The sequence below is a fragment of the Glossina fuscipes genome, unplaced genomic scaffold (genome assembly GCF_014805625.2).
Source record: "Glossina fuscipes isolate IAEA_lab_2018 unplaced genomic scaffold, Yale_Gfus_2 2, whole genome shotgun sequence".
Taxonomy (NCBI): domain Eukaryota; kingdom Metazoa; phylum Arthropoda; class Insecta; order Diptera; family Glossinidae; genus Glossina; species Glossina fuscipes.
The window spans coordinates 2,599,012-2,622,649 of NW_023998416.1; the positions used below are offsets into that span (position 1 = coordinate 2,599,012).

The 23,638-nt window shown below is 31.9% G+C and overlaps 1 protein-coding gene across 3 annotated transcripts in view; it reads right to left on the reverse strand.

Annotated features, from left to right (window-relative positions):
- LOC119633426 (developmental protein eyes absent) overlaps positions 1–23,638 on the reverse strand; it is a 60,750-nt gene that overhangs the window by 10,560 nt on the left and 26,552 nt on the right. The window contains exons 1-2 of one of the 3 annotated variants that reach the window (XM_038026977.1): positions 6,132–6,466; positions 5,851–5,980 (exon numbers count right to left, since the gene is read on the reverse strand). The exons of 1 other annotated variant lie outside the window; for it this stretch is intronic. In XM_038026977.1, coding sequence (XP_037882905.1) covers positions 5,851–5,922 — 72 coding nt within the window. In that variant the 5' untranslated portion in view covers positions 5,923–5,980; positions 6,132–6,466. Of the gene's footprint in view, positions 1–5,850; positions 6,030–6,131; positions 6,467–23,638 lie in introns of those variants that run through there. One more of the 3 variants, XM_038026976.1, reaches the window with a different exon arrangement.

Below are 23,638 nucleotides of genomic sequence, written 5' to 3' on the forward strand. Positions count from 1 at the left end.
TCTTATAGGTCCATAGCCGTCTTACAAAATTCCACACTGACGTTATTTCTCTTCGAAATTTTCTTTTAAAATGTTTTTTACATTGCACGCTTTAAGTAACTATACACACATAGGCATTGTGTGTGTAAGTTAAGAGCGAGAACATAATTGTTTTGTTTTGCGATGATAATATAAGATTTTGTTTGTTTTGTGCGCGCGTGTTTTCAGAATTTTTTTTTTTTTTAAATTGTAATAATTATTTTGCCGGTTTCTCTTACTGTTGCGAATTCATAGCTAAGCAAAAACACAATGCGTTGATTTTTAGACAGCAAAAAAAGTATTAGCTATTTTCACTTTTAATAATATTTTGGCCAAATTTACATATGTAATACATAACTCAATAAGTTCGCAGGATTACGCTACGCAGGTAGGCTACTCGTGTTTTTGTAAAACAATAAAAATATCTGAACTTCATATGTAACGTCACTAAAATAACGATCTTAATGACACGTATCTTTTAACGGTTCGGACTGGCTGAAGATCAAATGGATTCGTTAACAAGGATGACATTTAAATGTCATCCCACGAACTTATTGAGCAACGTGTTATATGTAGATAATTCCAATTATTATAAACAGACAAAAAAATTAATATTCATTTATTTGTCGAGAATGAATAAAGAAGAAATATCCCTTCATGGGGAAGTTAGTTCACGCCAACCGCAACTATTGTTGCACTGAATGTTAAAATGATCTTGATAATTATTATTATATAGCCTAATTACCCGTAGCACGTTTACACTGGATAATTAACTGCTAGCAAATTTAACATAATGCACTCCCTCAATATTAGTTATAATAGTACCTAAAACTAATAATTAATTATATTTCATGAAATAATTTAAAGTATGCCAAGACCTCACAAATTGTATCCCTCCTGTTATAGTTGTTCTCTCTCTTTGCTTTTTGACACTTTCTTAACAGCTTAACAGTAATTAAATTTGATAAAATATCAGTGAAATCTTAAATATTTTTTCATATATAATGTATACTTATGTGTGCGTGATCGGTTAAGTGCGTGCACACATTTCACATTTCATTTTCATATTTAAAAACTCTGCCAGTCATACATACATGTTCGGATACAATATGCACATGTGTGATTGTCTCTTGTTATGTGTTGTGTTCTTCTGTTTCTGTTTCTGTTTCTGTTTTTTTTTTTTTCTTTCTTCGATTCTGATTGTGTGACGTTGTTTTAGCTGAAAACTGTCAACTAATTTATGGCACAAGACTTGAAACAAACGATCGACAACAATCTTCACATAAGTATATCTATAGAAAACAACAAAATGTAAGTATGCTTGTAGATATATGCATAAGTATGCGTATCGTTGTCTTTTATGAATACCTGTTAAAACTTCTCAAAGGATTGTAAACAAGAATTTCATAAGCAGAGAAGAAAAGATGGTAATCTTTTTATTTTTTATTCTCTGATTTAAGAATTAGTTTTTGTTATTGTTTTTTTTTTTTTTTTCTTGTCTTCTTCGTTCTTTCACTTTTTATCTGTTTCTGTTTATGGATAAAAATCTTGTGTTAAATTATTTGTTTATAATGCAAACAAAATTAAGTTCATCTATACTTAATATAATTTATATATATATTAATTATTTTTATTAATTTTTAATGAACTCTGCTTGAGATCATCAATTGAACGACGATTCAATAAAATTCAATTAATTTCATTAATGCGTTTTTTTCATTTTTTTTATTTTTTTTTATTTTGATTCTCACACACTGTGCTTTAAGTTTTTGTCATAAATTATCATTTGGCTAAAAGAGAAGTCGTTGATTTATAATCGCCTTTATATGCATTGTCTTGCATTGCATTTATTTGAGTTATGAAGTGCCAAAAATATGCTAAAGATTTTTATTGATAATAAAGTTAAAAAGAATCTACCCTTCTATAAAGTTTGTTATCAACTCAATGGAATCTCTGTCATTTCGAAAAAAAAAAAAAAAAAAAAAATGAAGAAAAATGATGAATATTCCTTTAAAAACAAAAAACATTAAAAATATTGTTGAAAACTGACCGCAGGTCGTCACAAAAAAATGTCATTGCTCATGCTCATCAGTATATCGTATGCTTAACATTCGACATTCGAATGGAATCTTCTAACAATTTATTGAGAACGAATCTTACTCAAAATCATTCTTCTTTTAATATTTGTTTTATAAATTTGATTAACTTTTTTCTACGTAAAATATAATTAAATATTTAACAATATCAATAAAACTGTAATGAAGAGTGTTCGCAAATTTGTTTTGTGTTAGTACCAAACACCATCTACGATGCAGGGTATATTAAGTTTGGGTGGATATATGAAATATCCACAACGGCTTCAGGTAGTCTGCCGCATTTTATAAGAGCGACCGTTTCAAAATCATTTTCTGGTTCGAGTTTACCATGTCTGTCCGTCTGTCCGCCAAGTATTTGTGGACTTAACTAATAAGGAGATTTGCGAAGGGGTACGCCTACTTGTTTTGACCGACAGACGAAGATCCGACCATTCTTACGACAATTCGCTGCTTTAGATTGCCATATGAATAAACTGCTACAGATTGCCATATGAAAAAAATTTGTAATTTTCAAACTTTCTCGCCAAAAATCAGTTAGTAATAGCATTTAGGCATAATAAATTGATGCGAAAAGTTTTGGTTTAGATGGGCTAACGGCTCTTGAGCCGACTCTTTGTTATAAGTTCCTATGAACAAGAAGCTTATAGTGAGGAAAACGGTCTAATTGTTAATATTTCACAATTAGCAATGGTTCATGATTGTAATTTGACTTAAAAATCTACGGCGTAAAATTTGGCTCATACACGTCCATACTTTTTACCCCAAGCCCTGTAAGAGCTCTAACGCATATTAAGCATTGCCATGAAAAAATGGTCTCTTTTTTTAATATATTATTAAGTCTACCACCTTATCCCATACAAAGACACTTGTAAAAGTACGGCAAAAAGACGAATTTCCAGTACTTTAGGAAAAAAATAGGTGAATAATAATCAGATCTTTGGCACGCAAAATAATTTTATTATATTTGGACCACGTCAAGCCACGTTTAAGGTCCTCTTCTGTGTAAAAGCTATCATAAAAAGCATCCTCTTGGTCGAAAATCAGATATAATTTCTAGTATTTCACCACATATACAAATGAAGAATGATATTAGACGTAGTAGCTTAAGGTATTTAAAAGTCGGCCTTGCCGGACCAAAACGTTTTCACTTGTTTAGATTACTCTTAACTGGAAACTTTTAATAGGTTCTCCGGATAACAGAGCAGATGTTTTTCAATACCTCTATTAGTCATATGGCGATATATGACGGCTATGCATTATTCAGGGGCAAAATTTCGACAGATGTCGTTGACAGTTGTTCATTCCATACGAACAGGTTAAACATATGGGGTGTCGCATCCGCAATAAGCGCTGAAATTTTTTCCCAATTTCTATAGAAAAATTTCATCGTTTCATGAGAATTAAGTACTTTCTGAATATGAAAGAAAAAAGTACTCACTTCTCTAACGTATTACATTGTTATTTCCTAAAAGCCAAAAATATTACGCACACTCACAAAACGGTACGTGGCCGCTATTATTAATAAATGGGTCCATGGAATGTGTTATCCGAAATTCTGTTGAAAAGATTTCGATTTTTTACATTCCCCCGGATCTGATCGGCTAGTCAATGTTTAAATCGGTCAAATAACTTTTGAAGCAACAGATGACCTCCGAATAACTGTCTGTGTTGATAAGTCCAGAGTTTCGAGAATTGCTGTTCATATTTTCTGCTACGATTTCCTACATGACTCGCAGATGTTTATTTACATTAAATTTGGTTGAAACGAGGTCAATGGATTCAAATCCTCGAATCAGAGCCAAATCATAATCTTAACAGTAAACACAAAATATTCTTTTGAATTTTACTTAATTTTCACTGCACACATGCATGGAACCAATATATGCATCTTTTCGGTCTCTATATGTCGAAACTTATTAAATTTTTAACATTAAGGGTATAAAGCTTAAAGCTTTAGAAAGTATATCACTCCTTCTTGAAACTTGCACTCTCCACATCTCGTTACGGTATCACAAAAAAAAAAAGATTTCCTCAGGTTTTCATCTGGAAAAAGGTTAACTTCTTCTCTGCCAAAAAATTTTGGTTGGTTTAATGTGCTGTCTTACATCAATAAAAGACGATTTTTGGAAAAGTTAATTCATTACGAAGTTCGTTGCATTGGAATGGGTTTGCAAAAAGTTATCGAAAGTCGACAATTTTTGTAAAAAGTAAAACTGTAGGCGCGCTAACAACGTGTATATTATGAGTTCTTAAGCTAAGACGGTCGTCAAGGTTAAGTTGATCTTGGTCGTGGAAAGATTTTGAATATGTATGTAATGGGGTAGATATAAACGATATTGTCGTAATTGATAGCAGATCCCCTTACTAAGATTATTGCACTCTTTAAAAAGATAAGGAACAGTAAATCTTTAATTGAAACAATTTCAATGTTTTTCTGCGAACAATGATGTCTTGTTTAATTGTAAAACTTGTTGAATCAGTCAAAAATTTAAATAAATAAATTCAATATTGATTGCAAGAGCGAATCTAGTAACTATGTATTAAAAATTCTTATAAGAAATCCGAATCAGTTGTGGTAATTACTACTAGTGAAATAGTTAAACAACAGTAAGACAAAATATATCAGAAAACTGAGCTCAAGGCATAATCAGCCTTTTGTCATCCTTTACTTTCTTTGTACTGCCAAGGAGAATATTCTACCACTTCGATGGACTAAGAATGAATATGTAATGTAAGGTTTATTTGCGATTAGCAAAACGGCAAGAGTGATCATTAAGTATTTTACTTCACTTCGGCTTTTTCTCAAACTTCGACGTCATGTTGTGCACTAAACTCCGACTACGGCAAAATGTTTTGAAAATTTCAACCTGCAGGTTTACCACAAGATAATGTCGGATAGACAGATAGCCATAAAACGATTCAGAAAATTATTCTTATTGGTATGATAAAAGGTGTGTTTCTAAGTGCTGCTTACTTCCGCCTTTCGGCAAATAAAATATAAACGCAGTCAGAACGTTCGAAAACGTTTGAAAAAATATGCTTCGGGGATTCCAAAATAAAAATGTACTCCTAATGAGAGTTACCAGATTACCTGAGTTACCTGATTTGATAGATGATTTGGTCTAGAAGAAGAAATTTCAATGGAACTCACTTCTTATTATTCCTGTTCGAAAGAGTTTAACTTTAATTTTGCAATTATTTGTTGCAGTTAACTATTTTTAAAAGTTGTAGTTTTTGTGCTTGCGCTTGTGATTGCATTAAACCCATTAACAGTGGTAGCTAGCCTCTGAGATGATATATCAGCAACAAACAAATCAAAGGTTATAGTTGTAGTTAAATTAATGCAGAACTGCGTCTCCCTCAATTATGCATTAATTTAAAGCAAGTGACAACCGCGGGTGTTATTTTTGCTCTGGAGATGATACAAAAAATAGAGTAAATCCCATTCTTGGATCCTAAACTGCTTGAAGTTGACATTGTAGATGACGTGCCTGCTGTACAAAATTTTGGTAAAACCCCGACATAGAACATGCATCCAAGACAAAAAAAAATTCAAGTCAGAAAACACTTTATTATAGGTCGTCTAACTTATTTTTATTACAACTATATTAATATGTCTTGATAAAATCGATTCAGTTTTCTTTTTTATATGATCTTTTTTTTTGTATGTTTATGAAGTTAAGCACATTTAATATATTTACATATACATTTAATTAGTATTTGATTATTGTAATACCTTTGGTTCAATCATTTTATCAATTAATCCACAGCGGGGAGTAGAATAACTGTAGGGCATAACAGTCACCATATTTTATTTTCGCAATGTAAATCAAATAGAACTGCAAGTCTAACTGAACACAACAACACTATAAATTGAATTTACAAAAAAAAAAAAACAAAAAAAAAAACAAAAACAACAAACAAATAAATATCTACAAAAAAGTTCAGGTATAACTCTTTTTTTTTTCCGTCCGTACTTAAGCACTTAAAGCAAAGCAAATAAATTACGCAACTTACACGATTTAATTTAAACTTAAATATTTAGTTAACAATATGCCGACGGTAAATTGTTATTTTAATATTTACAGCAATTTTTTTTCATATAATTTTCATCTAATTAAAATATCAAGTTAATTAAAGAGATAAATTTTTTTTAAATTTTTTTTTTTTTGATAATTTGTAAACTATAAATTATAATATTTTTTTAATTAAATAAATACTGTTCTTTTTAAATAACATAAAATCAATTTCCCGAGCTCCTTTATACACTTGATACTTTCATTAATTTTAAATTAAAAATGAAAAACTTATTTTCATTTTTTCTTTATGAGTGTGCGCGTTACCTTGTTTGTTACTGTACTAAAAACAGCTGAGAGGATATTTCTTTGCTTGGCATCATTTATTCAACATTTTATTTACTGAGAATAAAATTCTATTTCTCAGAGTAGAATTTACTTTGCTATACATATTTCTTAAGAAGACGCTCGAGTGGCTTTTAAATTTGCTGAGAATAAAATTTACATTTCTCTAGACCCGCGAGTACACCATTTTCAAAATGCTCAGAACACAACTGCATAACTTATCTACTTATATACTTATAAAATTGAAGCAACTCATACCATAGGGAAGCAATACAATTGCGAGAAAAAAAATCCACATTGCTCGCTTACTCATACTTTATCTATGAGCGAGTAACTCTCTCAAATGTAATTCCTATATATATATATATATATATATAGTTTTGGGCAATCAGCCATTCTATCTCGCTCTCTATTTATTTACACTCTAAAACCAAACAATGTTCCATCTAAGGAGAGAGTGAGATAGAGAGAAAGAGAGAGATAATATATGATGCTCTTAGTCTTCATAAAAAAGTTATTGTTGTAGTTATGTGTTGATGGAAATTTCTTTTTAGCCCCGCCTACCTTCATATGTTAACATGTTATGCAGTTGTCATGGCAGTATTTTGTTCATTTCTAATTAAAAAAAAAAAAAAAAGAAAGAAAAACATTTTCAAAACTGAATTATTGGAACAGTTAGTATTAAATTTAAACCTTATGAATTTTTATTAATTTTTAAGATTTTTCCTCTTTAATAATTATCTGCAAAGCAATCATTAATTGAAAATAAAAAATTTTCAAATGTATTAATAAATTGAATGGAAGGAGTGTTTCCAAAAATATTATGCAGTCATTTCGAACCCTTCGCATTTACAAAAAAAAAAACCCATAACAAGTTAGTTATGTTGTTTAAAAGATGTTTTAGGAGATTATTAAAAGTAAAGAACAAATTTTTGAAAGAAAAATGAACAATTAAGCAGATGTATACGATGTTTTTAATAATTAATTTAAAGGGGAGATTTTTATACCGCCCACCGGAGGATCGGGGTATATTCATTTTATCAACACGTTTACAACACTCAGAAGGAAACTATAGAGACTCTATGAAATATAATGTATTCGTCAAATTCTGAATCGATCTAGGCATGTGCATCTGTACGTCTGTCTGCCTACGGTAAATATTCTTGCATAAATAAAGATATTGTTTTCAAGTTTGGCAAAAACATTAGAAATTTTTGCACACTACTTGGTACGGCAAATGGGCCAAATGGATCAAAAGACACGCCCACAGTACAACGTAAACTGAAAAAATATCTGTTTTTAAAACAAAGAAAAAAAATTGTGTTGAATCGTAAACTGTAGGGGAACGAAGATGGCCACAGCCGAATACAATTTCCATAACAAACGCAAATAAAGTCTTACAGTAAGCTTTTAAAGATGTGTCTCTCTCAAGAATAGTGTGTGGATATTTGCCACTTTTTCACAATCATAGAGTAAACAAGCTTCATTGCATCTCGTCTTAAGGCTATTTTTCCTTTCCTCAAAGTCAAATTTAGCAATTTTAGCCATAATTATATTTACGATTTTTTAACAAATCTTCCTATATAAGAGGAATTTTTAAAAATGTCGCCATACATAATCCAATTATATTCACGAACATTTATATGTCGAACCGCTTTCCAAGACCAGTTTTCATCGCAAAATAATGCTAATAATCAAACCTTGTTGCAAAATAAGGGTTTATTTTTTCAAGGACGTTTATATGGGAAGAAGATCAAGAAAATACTGGCGCCCATCACATCTTCCACATTCATTTACCATGCCAAAGTTGGCAAAGATTCCATTATCGCTATTCTCCTCATATTTACATCCGGAAGGGCAGAATTTGCTAACAAATTAGTGGTAATGAGTAACTCGATGTTTTTGGTTGGTCAGGAATAACGCATAAAGCGAACTTTTTAACACCCCTAAGTCCGAAGATATATATATATAAACTATAAATATTTTCATACCTTTTCGTTAAATTCGCGTGACTTTAAGTAAATAGTCTGATCCCTTATTTGCAGGAGAGAAAAGCTAAAGTTTCAAAGTTCCAAACCATCATTGAGATACAACATTAGAACGTTGTACGCAAAATAGCGTCTTTTGTGCTCCCTTACAATTCCATTTTTTTTTTTTTTTAAATCGTTCTATTGATGTATGTGACCCAAGTTTCGTCTGGTTGTTTTGCTAGGGACAAAATTTCGTCATAAAATACTAACTATTACAACTTTTGAATATTTATCAAGCCTTATTTTTAATTAGAATCCTTGTATGAGTTGGTATACAAGAAATAGACCTACGTAGTCCCAATTCGCTAAGGCTAATTTTTATGTCAACTTATTATTATGAATGAGTTTTAGTCAAAAAGTATTGAAAATTAAGGCTTTTGACCACTTAAAGATTCAATTTCCGTAGGAGCGATTATATGGCAAGCGGTTCAAAAGGTTATCCCAAAGTTTTCACACCAATTTGCAATGCCAAAGTGCGAGATTGTGTCGTGGAATTCTAAAAATTACAATATTCTTTCTTATAAGGGCTTATCAAAACAAGGTGTTGTATGGGGATTGATCGATCCGAAGCATTTTCAAAATGCCCGTCCAGGCCAGCGTACCAAATTTCATCAAAATATTTCAGACATCAGATGGAAAGACAAACTTAGAATCGTTTTCTGAGTCGGTCGGTATAATTAAAAGACGGATCTACCTCAAGTTCGTCTGGGTGTTACAACCGTCTGCACACACTCATTATACCCACAAGGGTTACAGGCTATAAAGAGGTAGCAATTTGACACTTATACTTCGGTGTCGGTAAGGTTCACGATTATGATGTATTAACCTAAAACGCGAGATACCCGCCGCACAATCTAAAACGTGTATATATTTATTAATCGTTAGCTTCCTTGCGCCATTTGTTATTTTTTATTTGAAAATTAAAACAAAAAAAAAATCATTTCTTCTTTTGCAAGACAATCAACATATTGCAGCATTAAAAGCATAGCAAGCTATAGTATGGTCATAATAACAATAACAATAAAAAATTGTAATTACGTTTTTAACACAGAGGCAAACATCTGAAGAGAAAAAGTTGCTTAATTAACAAAAATATTATTTAAAGAAGAAAAAAAAAAAAAATAAGAACAACATTAATATTCCAAGTTCGAGTTATTTGTTTTTCTAACCAACCAGAATGTTATGATTTTTTAACTCCGCCGTCTGGCTACTGGTTAGATTAATAAACAAACACAAAACGAGAACAGAGACGGAGATGGTAAAATTGTATAAAGTACGGCCGCGTATGCATGAACGTATTGTTTCCACTATAGAGAGAAAAGATTGTATTGACTTGATTGTTATTTCGTTTATAATGAGTAGCAATAATAAATAAAATTTAAAGCGGAACTCGAAAAGTAATAAATTCAAGGAGAAGCGTTTCCTCAATTTCAGATTGTGGGCCGCAACAGGTAATCGTGAGGCAGAAAGCGACCTCCGTCGCTAGCGGTTATGGCATTCAAATTATTGCATTCATGCAGATGAGCGAATTTTAAAGCTCCGTACTACAAAATGTATTCTAAAACCAACGTCAACATTAATAGCCCTTTCCAGTAATAACATGGATAACCTAACCTATTCAAGGCTGTCCGACATGCAAAACTGCATGATTTACTGATGTTTTATCAAAGAAGCATTGCAACCGCAAGTTACAGAAGCCTATTTATAGGACTATAAATGATAGTGTGTTTGTTATATCGTTGCAAAAATGACTATGGAAAACAAGTGAAAACAACGTTGTGAGCCATGGCTTAGCATTAACCCCCTCTGCAACATTCTATAATTATTCATGTAAGTACTTTTCAAATTAATGCTTTATTTGGGAAGTGGATGAAAAACTGATTCGATTCGAGCTCTTTGCAACAGCATTCGTCCTTGGCCCAAAATATGTCGTTGTAAGAAGTTCACCCAAAATCACAGGCTGTGAGTTGAGCATAATAAAGAAAGATGGACAGACGGACAGACAAACTTAGATCGATTCAAGGAGCAATTCTGAATCGATCGGTGTTGGTATGTGTAAAGTTCTTCCTTGCGAACTTAACATTCCCTTCTGCCGATTTTGTGTGGGGTACAATAGGAGTCAACGTTTTAAACTTTGTGAAATTTTCATCGAAACTCTCCAATTGGTGAAATAACCTAAAGGTGTTTCCCGTTATAAGTGAATCCATTTGTTAAGTTCGAACATAGAACGATTCGCTTGTTGTGTGTGTTGTCAATTATCCGCCAATTCGGTCGCCGCTAATCAAAATTTCATCGATTGTACGCGATCACGTTGTTTCATTGCCTTCTATGTTTTTTTTATTACCGATCATCATTATAAATTTATTTGCCGACCTTTAAATAAATATTTTGATGTATATACATATATATACATATACACGTGTGCTTTTCTGTCTAATGAATAATTACTGTAAATAAAATATAGTTGGGTCTAGACGGAGGGACCTGTTATGCCTCATGCTATAATAAAAATAATAATAAAAGTTTGTAACTCTAATAGAAAAGAATTGAACGCTGGTGACGGAAGCGATGACCGTATATGTTACAATTCCATTAAGCAGTTGAGTTAATTAACTCATTGCGTGACTTTAAGGGTATAAGATATAAAAATCGAATGACTATCATAAAATTAATGTCAACCATAAAATAAAAAAATAAAAAAATTTAAAAAAAAGGGCAGCAACAAGAGAAGCAATGAAAATTTATTTAAAACCAAAAATCGGTTACGTATTTAATTACAATCACTGTCAAATATATTTGTCTACAATTAAAAATCACATAAATAGAGTTAAGGAGTCAAACTATCACTATATTAAATTTTCTGCTTGGAAACTGATCGCTTATGTATATGTTTGTCTGCCGTTGCAGATTAATAAACGTTTGCTTTATGTCGCGGAGAATTATTATTTTTTTTTTTCTCTCTTTTTCTTAATCATTTTAGCACGATCGTGAGACAACATGTCGTCAATTATATCTACCGCAGCGATCTTAAAAGCTTAGAGCATACCATACACATGACAACCAGCTCTCTGAACCGGCTATAAGCACCACAGAAATCTTTTTGCCATAATTTTGTTGCGTTTGCATAATTTTCATCATATTTTTTGTTTTTTACTTTGTTTTTTTTTTTTTTTTTTTTCTTGTTTACTTATTGAATCTCGCCCTACCCGAGATTCTGTAAGGAATCCCTTAATATTTTTTTAAGTAAAAATCGCAACTGTATTGTCAATGACCATTTGGTATTTATGGTTGCTGGTTGTTTTTCTTTTTCTTTTTTTTTTTGCGTATCTGTTTATGCAACAAATACTTATTCTCTGATGATCGTGGCAAACTTGCGCCATGTTGTTTATATATATGCATATATATATATAAATTTAAATACGTAAGCTTATAAAAGTGTGCATAAATTCAAGTGTCTGTAAATATATACATATACGTGCTGATCGTGAGCAACAATAATACTTTGCTTTACTGCACAAAACAATGATGAAGGCCCCGTCTACTACATATCAGCGGCAGCAATCGTCTTTTTGGCTGTTATAAGATTTACGATCAGTTTGATCGTCATGGACCTCCCGAGTGTTAATTTAATTTTACGCTTTTTGCATCCTCCACTCATAACTACAACAATTTCATGCGTATGTACACCAGCCCAACAGACTGCCCAGTTCGTCTACAATGCTTGTCTAATCAACCATACATATGTTTGTATCTACGTGTATGCTTTCGGTGTACTTTTTCTGTATTTTTCTTTTACTTTTTTTTTGTTTTTTTCAATCGATACACTTCTCTGGTTGCTATAGTACATGCAGTTTTTTCTTTCTTTTTATTTTTTATTTTTTTTTATTGTTCATGTAAATACAAAATCACTAAAGTGATCGCTGAATGCGTCATTGAGTGAATACAACAATTATGAATACACTTATATACTTGTGTAGCTGGGTGGTAAATTAATTCATTTTAAATGTTGTGGAAAATAGTTTTTTATTTTTTTTTTTTTTTATTCTTTTCTTATGTCGGCACACGTATACACAAATGTTCGAAACTTTTCATACAAAAGTATGCGGGAGTAAAATAGAAATGAAAATCTGAAGCAGTTCGGAAAGGAAAGAAAACTTATGAATAGCAAAAAAAAAAAAAAAAAAAAACATATGAACCTGCTATCGTTCATTGAATACTTTACCCTACCCTGTTACTTTCAAGTTCTAATAAAGTATATTTGAATTTGTTACAACAAAAGTTTTTGAAAGAAGTAAGAAATTATACATAAAGCGCAGAGGGAATACAGATTTCCAAGGACATTCCCAATAAAGCGACTTCGAAAAAAAAATTCATTCGAGGAAGTGACTTGCCTTACGGCTATTGCAAGAAGTGAAACGATTACTTGCGTCCATTGGAACATGTACTTAACTACCACAGAGAGCTTATGAAATAAAGCTTATCGGCTTTTTATCTGGCCTTTTAGTGCGTAAATTCTAGGATTTGTTGGCTTAATAGCGTTTCTAGGATACTAGGGTTCACTTAACATTTATTCATATGAACTTACATACGTACAAAATAACGATGAAGCCATTTTAATTGCATGCAACATTTAAGTCAATTGTAATCCGGCAAAGTAGACAAATTAAATAACAGATGAAAAGCCATTTAAGAAGAATTTGCAAAACGTTTCTAAGCGAAATGGTACAAAAAAGTGCTCGATGCATTTTAGTTACCCTTTCTAGTTAAAAACAAACGCGGAATATTTCATACAAAGCGTATGCTATGCGCTCTATATACTTTCATTACTCTCTTTTCTGCTATAACTTTATTATATCATCTTCTATATTAATTTACATCCTGGCGAGTTTTTTAAATTTGTTTTGAGAACAAAAAATTTTCTCACAAAAAAGAAAGATAAAAAACTTATCGAACCATGACGATCTCGTTAATCTAAAGGTGAAAGTATTAAGGGAAACCTTTCGCTCTTTAACCTTTAAGCAAAAAATTTTTATTAAAAGGTCGTAAAAACTCTGACAATTTACTCAATCTTTTAAGAAATCTTTCAAAAAATTTCTATTTCTTAAAAATTGAACTTAAAAAATGAAATCAATTTAAGAGAAATATAATTAATTAACACAATGCCTTTGTTAAAATAGTGCAAAGGGTTAAACGTGAAAAGGTTAAATAAAATTTCTTTAATGCCGTGACTTTTAACCCTGTAGAGAATATCTACCTTTTTTTCACTTCTTAGGGTCACAAATGTCAAGATGCTGAAATTCTTCATAAATTATTGACATGGATTTCTAATAATAATTCATTTTTTACAACAATTATTTCGAAATTTTAAAAAATTCCTACAAATTTCCTTTACAAACCAAGTCACTGTTGAACTAGATCATTACAAGGGAAAAAACCTACAAAAAAGTTCACAATAAAACAATTAACTTTACTTGTATTGCAAGCGTTTTTTTTTTTTTTCTTTTTTTTTTAGAAAATTATTATGAAGGCTGAACTTTTTTCTCATCAAACTTATTAACCTAAACCAAAATTTATCACATCATCATAATAGAAAGGAAGAACACTTACATTACAATGGAACGTATTCCGAAAGGGCAGATATGACATAGAGCCTAAGCTCATATAAATTTTAGCGGGATTTGAGTAAATGGAGTCTTCGGATATATGTATACATGTATTATACGATTACTATGTATATGATTATGTGTATGTACTTGACAAATTGAACGTACTTCAAAAGAATTGAAATTAGTTTTCGTCTTCGGGTTAATAATTAATACCTTCTACATTATTGTGAACGTTTGTGTGGATGCGCGAGTTACATTTTCAAACTTAATCGTATTGGAGATCGTATTAAAACGACAGCATGCACATGATCGAATGGTTGCAGGAGGAGAATGTTTGGAAACATAATTGTTCTCCATCATAAATAGTAGTGCAGGCATATCCTTCGATCACGTTGGCTTATCTCCAACAGTAGGCTTCAAAGGCTCCACCAAGATTGAAATTGATATCTTAATATTTTATGGACGGACGGACACTTAGAAAAACATGCTTTGATTGGTTCAAAATTTGATAATGAACAAGAACACATCTACTTTATAGGTTGACTAGGTTCACTGAAGCTGCCTTCAGCTTCATGTGTAGCAAGTGTTTAGACAAAATGGTTACGCCTTCAAACCTACGAAAAGAATATATTTAACGAAGAAATTTCGATATAAAAAATTACGCTAAAAAAGGCATAAAAATCGTTATGCTTTCCCTTACCCTTTTAGATGCTAAACTAAGCTAAACTTCTCTATCCGTATGTTGTTGTATTTATAGAAAAACTTTATTGAGAAATCAGATTTCGTGCCTTAGCAAATAAATGTGCATCTTTTAAAAGCGCCGATGCATGCTGTATGATGTATTGCAAAGCGAATAATATAAGAAGAAACTCCATCATTAGAGTGTAAATATAAAGCGAATAATCTCATATTTGGAAATCACTTTTTCGATGCGTTTTCCTCATACGTACAGTGTATTTCAAATTCTATACTTTGCAGTTCCAAACATTTAATTCACATTGTCTTCCTAGTTGTGTGTTCTTTAAAATTCTATTTCTGAAAATAAATTATTCCACTAAACCACTCTGCGCTGCTATGACAAACTGTCACTTCAAAGCGTTAAAAAATATTCTTCCTTTTCATAAAACCAAAAAAAGAAAATAGAAGAAGAGAGTATAAGAAGAGAAAGACAAACATTTTTTCCTATTTTTATCGATGTTTATTAAGAAGTTGTCATAATTTGTTTGACATAAGAATGGAAAATATGCAAAAGTGTTTTCCAAAACAAAATTCATTGAATTCTTCATTTTTTTTCTCTATAATTGAAACGCCAGTTTTATAAATTTTCTAGGTAAGAAGTAGAAGAAGTTTGTCTTTTTTATTTTTCTTATTCTTTGTCATCACATAAACGTAAACATTTTCATTATTATTATAACAATCTGGTCATGTTCTAAGGTCATGACAACCATTTGACATTGCGCGCTTAACTTAAGTTTCATGTCATTTTCCAAAGCAAAGCACTGGCACATATGGCCTATATGTGCATTACTGCTCTCTCTCTCTCTCTCTCTCTCTCTCTAGCTATCTATCTACACCGATCTGCAATGTGTAGCAACGGTTCACTTCCGGTATACATCACTAAAGGCATAAACGACATGTGTATGTGAGGGAGCTGTCAATCAAATCTAAAGAGATAGTTACTTGTACTTAAGACTCAATTTTAATAAATAATAACATTTTGATCAATGCTTTCTTAGTAATTTAAACGTTATTCTAAACTAAAAAAAAAGGAAACGAAGCAAAATCAAATATATTTGTAGATATATTTAAATAAGCAACAGCTGGCTGTTGCATATTTAACCCTTGAGGTTGATTAAGAGATTTTGTCTGAAACAACTCATATCTAACATTTGACATTTTTTGGTTTTTTACTCTAATTAAAGTAAAATAAATGACAAATTCGTATCGACCCTTGTTAAAAAGAAAAAAAAAAAAGAAGAAAATAAATTAAAATTAAGGAACAATTTTTCTATTTTGTTAATAGAAAAAACAATTTTTTTTTTTTTGATTATGAGAATCTTAAACAAATCCATATCTTTTTATATCCACCACCGAAGGATTGGTTATTATCATTTTGTCAAAACGTTTGCAACGCTTAGAACGAAGCTTTGGAGGCCCCACAAAATATTCTTCTTCTTAATGGATTTAAGCATGTCCGCCTGTTCGTTGGAATAAAAAATAGCTTTTTGCTCATTACTCATAAACTATAGAAAATATGGGAGGTACCGTAGCAATTGTACAAAAATGTATAACGGGCAGAAACCAGCCCCAAAAAACCATATAAAGCATATAAATTTTTGCGCAGTTTCAAATTTGTAATGCACCGTCTGCCCAATTGTGTAGTCTCTGTGGTAAACGTTCTCCCGTTAGTGAGAATGGAGATATCATCTAGCGACATGCAAAAGAGGTTGAAAGTGACTTAAACTTTTTCAAGTACACGCCCACAACGTCCACGAACCTATGCGACAAAAGCTATTCTTTTAAAAATAAAAATAATCAGCCACGCCCAGTTTATATTACAGAACATGAAGATTTAGTTCTTTTACTTTTTTTACGATGAAGGGTATAAAAGATTCGTTCACGACCGAATATAATAATCTTACTTGTTTCTTTTATGATTTGATTTCAGGAAAAAAAAATCTATACCCGAAAAAAAGTATTTGCCTGCAAACCTTCATTATGATGTACTTTCTTTTCTGAAAGGTTTCTTAAAATATCAGATTACATACTGCAACTGCACAATACTCCGAAATGCTCATTTTTTTTTTTTAGAAATTATTTGCACGGATTTCAGTTATAATTATTTTACGTATTTTCATCAGGAAAATTGTTGTTTATTTTTAAAGAAGAAGAATGAGGTAATTGAGATATTTTTTTTGTACTATGTATATCTATATTAAGAGCTCCAAATGGCAGTAGCTCCTAGATATGCGATTCAAACCTCCTTAAAGGTATCTCTTTCTGACTCTGTGGCGTTTTTTATTATCATGAAATTGCGACTACGCCCTTAAAATTTTGTCTAGAAGAACGAATTTACGAGAAAATCTCTGTCATTTCTGTCAGGTTAATTTGGAAAATGCAACAAATCAGTTAATCGATAGAGCCGTAAGCATCAGAGCAGGCTAATAATCTGCTCCTTTTTTATGATAAGTTGATTGGATCTTAAATTTTTCTTTAAAAACCTGTCTGCCCGTTATGCAAAAGTCAATTAGAGGGTAATATCAGTTTTTGTTCACCGAAAATAGTGCGATTTTTCTTCGTTAAATCCTACATCACTTGAGATACAAGTGCATTAAATCTTTGCGAATGTGTCCCAAAACTATTTAAGACAAGCTCACCTTTTATTTTACCGATGTTCTCATTATCATCTCCTGAATTGCTCAATCTTGTTTTGTCTGTCCTTCCGTCTTCTGGCTATTGGCCTGCCTGGCTATCATACTGCGCATGTAATTTGAGATGTTTTAATTAGGCTAAGTTATGTAGGGTATTTAAAGCCCAGACTATAACATTTTTTTTTGTTTAATTTTAAAAAAATATGAAAGTGAAGGATATAAGTTGCATTTATAAGCAGGCGCCTATAAATCTGGCTTGGGTATCCTCGAAGATATACGAACGAAAGGGTCAGATGCGTGTGGGCGAGGAAAGTGGATCCACAACTCTCGCTAGTATTGAACATCGGAGTTCTTGTGCTTATGTTCCACGGTGATCAAAGAGATTTGTTAGCATTCTTACCTATTCATCCTGTATACCGCTCACATACTGCCGACCCACTACCTTGACCCTTGACCCAATCCCACTGCCCGCCTTTTAGGACAACCCACCATTATTGGTCGCTTTCATCGTATCTAATAGTCGAATATGCACAAGTACTACTCCCTCTTTCCGTCCCTCTCTACCCATAAACTTGCTGACTATCATCGCGCCTATAAAATGCAGCAGACATCTCCTGAGTGCTGGCTCATCCAAAAATGAAAAAAAAAATGTTTTCAAATGTAAAGCTTATACGATCGATTCACCGAATGAATGGATATTTACTTCTTCTTGCACTCAAAATTTTCGAGTCCTTTGCTAGGATATCAAAAAGTTTTTACTATATTGGAGAACTGCACAAAAATTGGTAAATTATGTTTTAATGAAGTTTCCATATTTTCCATGTTATTTCCGTTTACAACATAACATAACAACGCATTAATTATAAGGCGTGAAGACTATGATGGAAGGAAGAGTATAAGTAAAAGCACTCAAGTGCAATTATTTAATTTCAAGTTGAACATTAAGCCAAAAATAACAATGTATGTGTTTGGTTTTATAATAAACACCAATTTAATTAAAGGGTACTTTAAAAAGAAAACAAAAGGCATTTCTACCACCATCGCACACCCTTTCAGCTAAGAAACGCACGTGTTTTCTAAAAATCGGCTTTCCTCCCCATCCATATAACTGGGTGATCATTTTGAATTTTTGGTATAAATAAATACAATATTTTTGACATTTACTCAAACTGACAGTTTCTGGAAACATACGCCAGGCATACCGACTACGGTGTTGACTGTTGAGAAAACATTCTCCACGATGTAATGCTAACAACACACGTGCCTTGTATTACCGTTTCTACGGGATCGTTGTCAAGGTGTAACTAAGCATACAGCTTACACATAATTTTGGCGTTTTAAGAAGTTTCACATAATTGAATTTTCTCACTGACATGTGTAATAAAAATTTTTCCACTGTTATTATATCCACAAGCGCATTGTATACTCCATTTGCAGTAACTAAAAATGTTCATTAGGAACGCAGTAAGGCATATAATTGGCATGAGATACTGAATCGTTTCATTCATATTCTTTTGGCAGTACAAAGAAAGCTATAAATTTGCTAAATGTTAAAAAGGCGCAAAATCTATCCACAAAGCCATTCACAATCCTTAATTAGTAAAACGGAACGCAAAATAAATGAGTTACGCTTAAATAAAACCTTTACTTCGACTACAGTTTGCAAGAATATTTCTGGAGCGTTCTGAACGAATGTAAGGGAGGGACAGATCTGATTGCTTTAATGACATGGCCACAATTAATAACAAGTAAAAGCGTTACGGTAGAAGATTGGTCCACCACGCCACTTAATACAGTAGTTCATATAAGAACTTTTCAACGTAAGGCGTGTTATGGCAACTGCTGAAAAACCATTCCGTTCCGAACATTTTCAATAACATTTGTCTTTGTGCCAAAACAGGTGGGTGTAGCCAATTTTAATTTAACAAGGCCCACGAGATTACAAGAATACGTGGACTAATATTAGAATAACAGACGGCTTGGTGGACAGACAGACAGCCTTTGATAGATTCAAAAAGTGGCTCTGAATCGATCGACATAAAAAAAGGTGTGTCGTTCTAAAGCTCTTCTGACGTTTCTTTTCGAAGCTTTTCGGTATACCGATTATTCAGATCCCATTTTTCCCAGTAAGAGCGCTGCACGCGCACTAGTCTTTCCCATCATGCCCTTTATGCTGTTTACTCAAGAAACGAACATAAAAATATCGTATTTATCATCAGCAGTATAATCGATTATGTATTTTTTCTCTCCTTTCCTTCTGCTAAAACTTTCCATCATTTTGTTTTTGCTTCGCAATCCTTTCCGATTTAATTTTAAAACTGAAAATAAACTAAAAAGTGAATCTCTTACTATTGAAGTGGCGTAAATCAATTTTTTGAAAAATAGATTGATCTTAACTTATCTTGCAAATCAATATACAAATTAAGTTTTTAATCATTTTACTAGGCATACTTCTTACGATCAGTATAAAGATATAATCTATAAATTATTTTCTGAACGATATTTATTGTAAATTAATTTCCAAAGACCAACTCTTGCAAAAACGTCTGATGAAATCTATCATATGCTGCCCTGGCAAACCTGGCATAGTAATTTCTCGTACGGTTTTGACGACTTTGATTCTATTACAGCGCGTATTACTTTTATTTTAATCGTTTACACTTCTGTAAGTTGAGAATACATTTTGATGCCACAAATTCCGATATTTTTTATCGGATGTTAACACTAGGGTCATCGTTATAAGATTTAATATTGATTGGTAAAATTTCTTCACAAAGGTTTACCTTTCTCCGAATTTCAGTTTTATCAAAATACTAGTAACAGAAAGAGCAACAAAATGATGGCTAAGTCGAAGTCCTTTTTTCTCAACGGCGAAGCGGATACGAAATATTATGAATAATTAACTCGCCCGCATTTTCCCGAAGATGGGACAAAATTCCATCTTTGACTCGAACATTCATGTTTCGAGGTTCTGAGCTCATAACAAGTGATAGATATGCGGTGAAGGAGTAAAGAAATCGGTTCAAAACACTAAAATAGTAATTTTATTAAAACAAATTAACATTTTGTACCTAGGCAGGGCCAACTACGATTTTTATCGATATATAACGATATTTTTTAAATTGAGTTTTCCGCAGCAAGTGGCCCGATCCAATACACTATTTTGAGCCAAAAGATAGCAGCAAACCAGAAGTTTCTCTTTCCTAATGGTTCGAGATAAACTTACATCGACAGAGATCGGGAGGACACCCTTGCTTATATACATCCGTAATTTATGTTAGAAATGATTTTGAATTAATTGATCAAGCGGAGAAAATATTTGAAATCCTTTTGGATGTTGCCTATGTCCGCACAAAAGTATTGCAACTCTTATCACAAAAGCAGTAAGATATAATAATCTTTCCGCCCATTTGAGAGCTTTAGCTACTTAACAGTTCGATGTCCAATTTCACTGCCCTATGCCTTAATAAACCCAACTATTATTATTTGGAATAACAATTTAACTGTCTCTTGAACAGAGAAACCTAAGCCTTTTAAGAGAGTAAACGTATATTTTTAAAATTTAAATGACTCTAACGCCGCTTGATTCTTACTAAATATATTGGAAGGAAAGCTAGAAAGAGAAGGCTAGACAGGCTAAATAGATAGAAACAAAAATTGTATTCCACTGTTCACGGAATCCATTAGAAATTGCATTACAACTTTTCTGACATTAAAACTAATTGAAATCAACATAATTATCACTTCGACACTACGGAAAAGGGAGCAAATAACTTGACAATCAAATAATAACCCACAAGTCTCCAGATAATACTGCAACACTTCATAATTGCTTATGTCGTTTTCAGTATGCCCAATAGCAACATTGTCATCACTAAAGTGAGAATGAGAGTAAAAGAAAGTATACACAAATCATAACTTGACTTCAGGGAGGTCGTTACATCTAACGGTATCAAGATAAATAAAAAACACACCCGCACAAAGGAAATATTTAAGCAAATTATTCTCACTTATTAACACCCTCTACGTACTAGCATTTTTTCGTTTTTTTTTTTTTTGTTTTTGTCGTATCACGATAACATGATAACAGAAGGGTGGTTATTGTAAATATTCTCCCCAAAAATCATAAATGTATGCTAGAGAGGCTTATAAACATTTCTCATTTTGAGTTATATTTAATATTTATTTATATGCTTTGGGCATTTTATATAGGCTAAGACCCCTTGGGGAATAAATTAACTTTACGAACAGATTTTTATCATTGCCATGACGAAAGAAAAACAGCTGTTTTTTCCTTTTTTTTAAATTTATAGTTTATTTAATCAACTAATTTTTATTTACTTATCAATTTTGTTTATTTATTCTTTTTTTTTTAGATCATTTTTTATTAGCGCCATAAAATCCAAACATAATTACGACTAATAAATAAATTGACCAATGAAATAAATAAACTTTTTATGATTAGCACTAAACAAATTTATATGAATGTGTGAGTCAACAAGACAATAGTGATTGATTTGCTGCTGTAAAGCAAGATAAAAGAATTGAAAATTGTTGTACACAGGTTACATCTAACCTAAGCCCCCTACAATTTACATATTAGTAGTAGAAACCAGGAATTTCAGACTATCAGCGATATTTGTTAATAAGGACGCAAATTTTATATAAAAATGCACTTCTTATCCCAGACGTATTTAAAGACGACTAGCCTAAACCTGCTATTAACAATTTTGTAATAAAAACTTGCCAAAATGTTGATCATTTTATTTACGGCCAGAAACATATCGAATAGAGTCCTAAGGTTTCTGACAATTAATCCTAGTTATGTTGTACACGAGCTATTAAATGAGAAAGGATTCTGCAACAATATTGCTAATAATTTAGTAACAATCGATATAAGGACTATAAATTTAAATAGCATCACTGGGTAGGTTGAACTCGTTTCCTTCTGCTCCTTATAGTCATTAGCAAGCCCATCATGAAAATTGGCATCCTCCAGTACGGCGGCAATTAGGAAAAGTGATGTCATACAATATTTATGCAAAGATTAATGAGGATATTTCCGAGTTGGGGAAAGCCCAACTGGTTTAAGCAAATATACATAATAGGAAATAGGAAAGTGTTCTGTTAATTGCGGGCGTATGATAACAATGACAAATTTCAAATTTTCCGTTATAGCGGATCAGCTATCAGGACAATTTTTCAAAGGTTAGGAATCACGCTTATTTCGGAACCTGTTTTACATTCAGTAAAGGATATATATTCATCCATGCAATGGACGATAAACAAAGGACGACTAGACCAACTAATTTAGCTGAATTAATTCAGAATGGTATGATAACCAACAGAGTATATATAGGTATGTATATATATAAAGAGAAATAAGTGCAGCTAAAGCCTTTCCGAATTCCGGTAGTTGAAGGTATTGTAACTTCCAAGGAAATCCGCAAAATTTTCGTGTGAATTTATTATCATGTTTATTTACCCCATAAAACAACAAAATGATAAACATTTTAATTTCAAATATGTTTATACATTTACTTGTATGTATATATTTGCGCTTGTCTATATGGATAAACCGTTAAACGTGTTATATTTCCAAGCAATTAAACAACAAGAGAATTGCCTCTGTTTTGAAACTTTTTTTTTTTTTGGTCAAAACATTATTCAAGTCAATCGTCCAACTCCCTTATATTATTTTTAAGATATAAAACAAACTACTACGAAAAGGTAATTTTTTAACCTAAATTCTATTTAGAACCAACAATGAAAAAATTTTTATTATAATTTCATGTTTATTATGTTCAGCGCATCTTAACATTATAATAAAATCTATATACTAAAGACTTCAAAAAAAAGTTCTTGTAAGTCGACAGAGTTTAATTTTTATAGTCGTGTGGGAAATCACATAAGGAAGAAAATAAATCCAATATTAAAGTCATTATCTAAACATAGCCTTAGCGTAGGGGTTAAATCGCTCGATGCGAGTAGTTTGCTAGCTGCAACGTACGTATAGTTTAATTAAAAGTACCTAGGTCTACTGCTGGAAGCTTTCACATTCCTTCCCGAAATACATATATATATATATATATGCTGAATCAAATTTTCGCAGAATCTCTTCCAACTAATCAATTGAAATGCGATCAACGAAAACAC